The sequence below is a fragment of the Atta cephalotes genome (genome assembly GCF_000143395.1).
Source record: "Atta cephalotes unplaced genomic scaffold scaffold00019, whole genome shotgun sequence".
Lineage (NCBI taxonomy): Eukaryota > Metazoa > Arthropoda > Insecta > Hymenoptera > Formicidae > Atta > Atta cephalotes.
Window position 1 is genome coordinate 721,627 of NW_012130083.1, and position 3,119 is coordinate 724,745.

General features: G+C 31.2%; 1 protein-coding gene across 1 annotated transcript in view; it reads left to right on the top strand.

Moving 5' to 3' along the window:
- Positions 1 to 288: 288 nt before the first annotated feature.
- The window catches only part of LOC105619145 (NACHT and WD repeat domain-containing protein 1), an 11,231-nt gene continuing 8,400 nt past the window's right edge, over positions 289 to 3,119 (top strand). The window contains exons 1-3 of the mRNA XM_012200674.1: positions 289 to 397; positions 1,926 to 2,005; positions 2,083 to 2,205. Of these exons, the coding sequence (XP_012056064.1) occupies positions 289 to 397; positions 1,926 to 2,005; positions 2,083 to 2,205 (312 nt within the window). The remainder of the gene's footprint in view (positions 398 to 1,925; positions 2,006 to 2,082; positions 2,206 to 3,119) is intronic.

Below are 3,119 nucleotides of genomic sequence, written 5' to 3' on the forward strand. Positions count from 1 at the left end.
GTAATATATATATATATATATATATATATATATATATATATAATAAATGTGGTAGTGACCCTCAAGAAAAAGAGAGACTCTAAGACAGCGAAGCCATCTCGGCGATATCAAACGATATAAAGTACATTGTGAGGAAAATATTTCCAATTCCAATCCAGAAATAAAATGAAATAGTATTTCTCAAAAATAGAATATCACGTCATATCATTGAACGTGTAAGAATTCGTTATTGCGATGATCGTTGCCTAACGCCTTTTTCGAACTTGCGAAACATCTTGCCCTGCAAGTATGAATCTCGAAGTAGAGTTGATCGCAGGAGTCATCAAAGGCGGTCCACCTCCAGCTCATTTGCCGGCGCCAAGGCTCATCAAGATATTTATCGCTGGTGAGAGGGATGGTAAGTTGAATAAATCTCTGTGAATCTCGAGAAGATTAAGCAATTGATCCTCTTAAGAAGAGAAAGAGAGGGACATCCAATTTTCTAAAAAGTATTAAAAATTTTTATAATATTTTATAATCTTACAATATATTTATTTTTGTCGCAATTAAATTTTTATAGATAAACTTTTTTTTATAATTTAATGAACAATTATGTACATGGAAAAAAGGAAGTAATTGTCGTAACTAAAACTGTACGTGGTAACTAAATGGCAGGTGTAAAATGTGGATAAAATATAAATAATGTCTTAGTTAATGTCTTAGCTGTGATATCTATATTATAGTAGTAAACCATTTCGCTGTAGTTTATAAATTTATAGTTACAGCAGCAAATATATTATAACAAACCAGAGATTAGCTGCGGCAGAGAACATTTTTTTTCTGTGTATTATTATATTTGTAAATAACTAATAATATTTAATGTATATCATTACATAAGATAAGAAGAGATTATATCAAATTACGAGAGATCATATTTTATTTATCAAAATTGTTACTTTTCTACTGAATGTATTTTATAAATAATCTGCATTTTTTAAAATAAAAAATTATAAAATTCTTTACGTTAATTAAAAAATGTATTTCGCACTTATTATTTTCGCACTTAAAAAAAAGACAATTCATAATTATGTCCTTAATTTGAAACAAAATTTGGGACGTGTTGTGAAGTGGGACAAAGAGTTAAAATTTGGAACTGTTGTTCATATTAATATAGCTTTAATAGACGTGCGTTTTGCTAAATATTTACTCGCGACGGGCTTGATAAAATCTGGAAAACAAAATTAAAAGTCAATCAACGACTCTCAATAATCCAAACAATAAATTAATTATAGTCAAGAAGTTTTGAAACGTTGTATTTTAAATATTATATTGACAGTTTGTAATTAAATTCATAATTAAAAACTTATGATAATTTACGCTATCTTTATTCCAGGGATTGAAAAGTTATTTTTTAAAAATAATAAGTTATTTACTCGTTACTAAATAAAAAAAGTATACGATAAAAGTAACTGTAAAATTCGTTATCGTTATAGTTATCAAAGAAAAAAAGCAAAACAACAAGTTATCATGATATAAAAATGATGTCAAAATGACTCCAAAATGATTGTTAAAAAGTCATTTTTCAATCATTTCCGATTCATTTCCGATTCATTTTTTCACGTTATCGTGACTTGTTATTCTGCTTGGGAAGTAACGCAGTTATCAGTAAAGTACCAAAAAAACTTGTAACTGTAACTTCTCATTACAATGAGAAGTTACTTCCATTTCCTAGTTTATTCCTATGCAATCCTCCTTGACTATAATTAATTTATTATCTAGGAAATAGCATATATTTTTGTTATATTCGATGTATTAAGCAAAATCTCGATAATGTCACGTGCATGTGAGGCAACATGTAGGCGTAGAGAGATCACGCAGAGATAGATAGAGACAGAGAGTTTCTATTAACGTGAAATTGAATTTACATTCGGCAATTTTCCGGCTAGACTTCCCGGAGGAGCGCAAACAGTTGTTGGAGATGGTCGGTCCGGAGTTGCAATCAATTTACGATGATATGGGAATCGAGGTCAGTGCAGAGCAATTTCAATTACTTTGATGTTCAATCCGCTCGCCAAAATTCGCGAAAGTGTATGTCCTGTACAGGTACTCCTGGTGGACATGCAATATGGAGCTGGCGATGATCCGGACGTCAATCCGTATCTGGCGGAATATTTCCTAGAGGAGATAAGTGCGTCCCATCGTCATTCCAGAGGATGTTTTCTCCTGGTAAGGAATGTACAGCGTTGTCTCGCAAATATTGATCGGCACCACATTTTTCTTTCATTGCTACGTAGAATTAAGTAATTGTACGGTTTGGTACGTATAGCTTAATAGTTAATACCGTAAAGCCCTCTAACGAGAGTAAGTATTCAACGATTGTCACGAATATATCGTCATATCACGTGATTTATTTTACGCGTATTTTACTCTCGCCATTCTCGTCGCATCGTCATCGCTCTTTACTTTATCTCCTTCTACACACAGAAAAATATCATTCTGTTGCTAAGATAATTAATTATCTTCTTTTTAAAAACAATAATTTACTTTCTTTTCTTTATGTAACAGTTATCGTTAACAAAGAATATTTTCAATTAAAGTATATCTACTTATTAATAAGGTACAAATGCTCATTATTATATTAGGTATGGGAAAAAGTTTGTGGCGTTTTTTTAATGCCCATCTAACGGGAAAAACGCCACGAACTTTTTCCCACAGCTAATATATCTAAAACGAGAATTTATTTTCTTTTGAAGAATATTATAAAATTGATCGAAGAACTGACTTTATATAATAAGTAACTCAAATTTGTTTTAATTTAATAATCTTGATTGAACTTATTAGAATTAGTATTAAAATTACTAGAATTCAGAATATAGTTTAAATAAATTTAATGCTTGTGATGAACTTATGATAAATTTGCGGATATATGAATTTTTGAAATATTTGGAACAAGTAATTATTACTTACGTACAGTGTGTATTTTTCTGTGTGTATGTACACACACACACACACACACACACACACACACACACACACACACACACACACACACACACACACACACACACACACACACACACACACACACACACACACACACACACACACACACACACACACACACACACACACACACACAC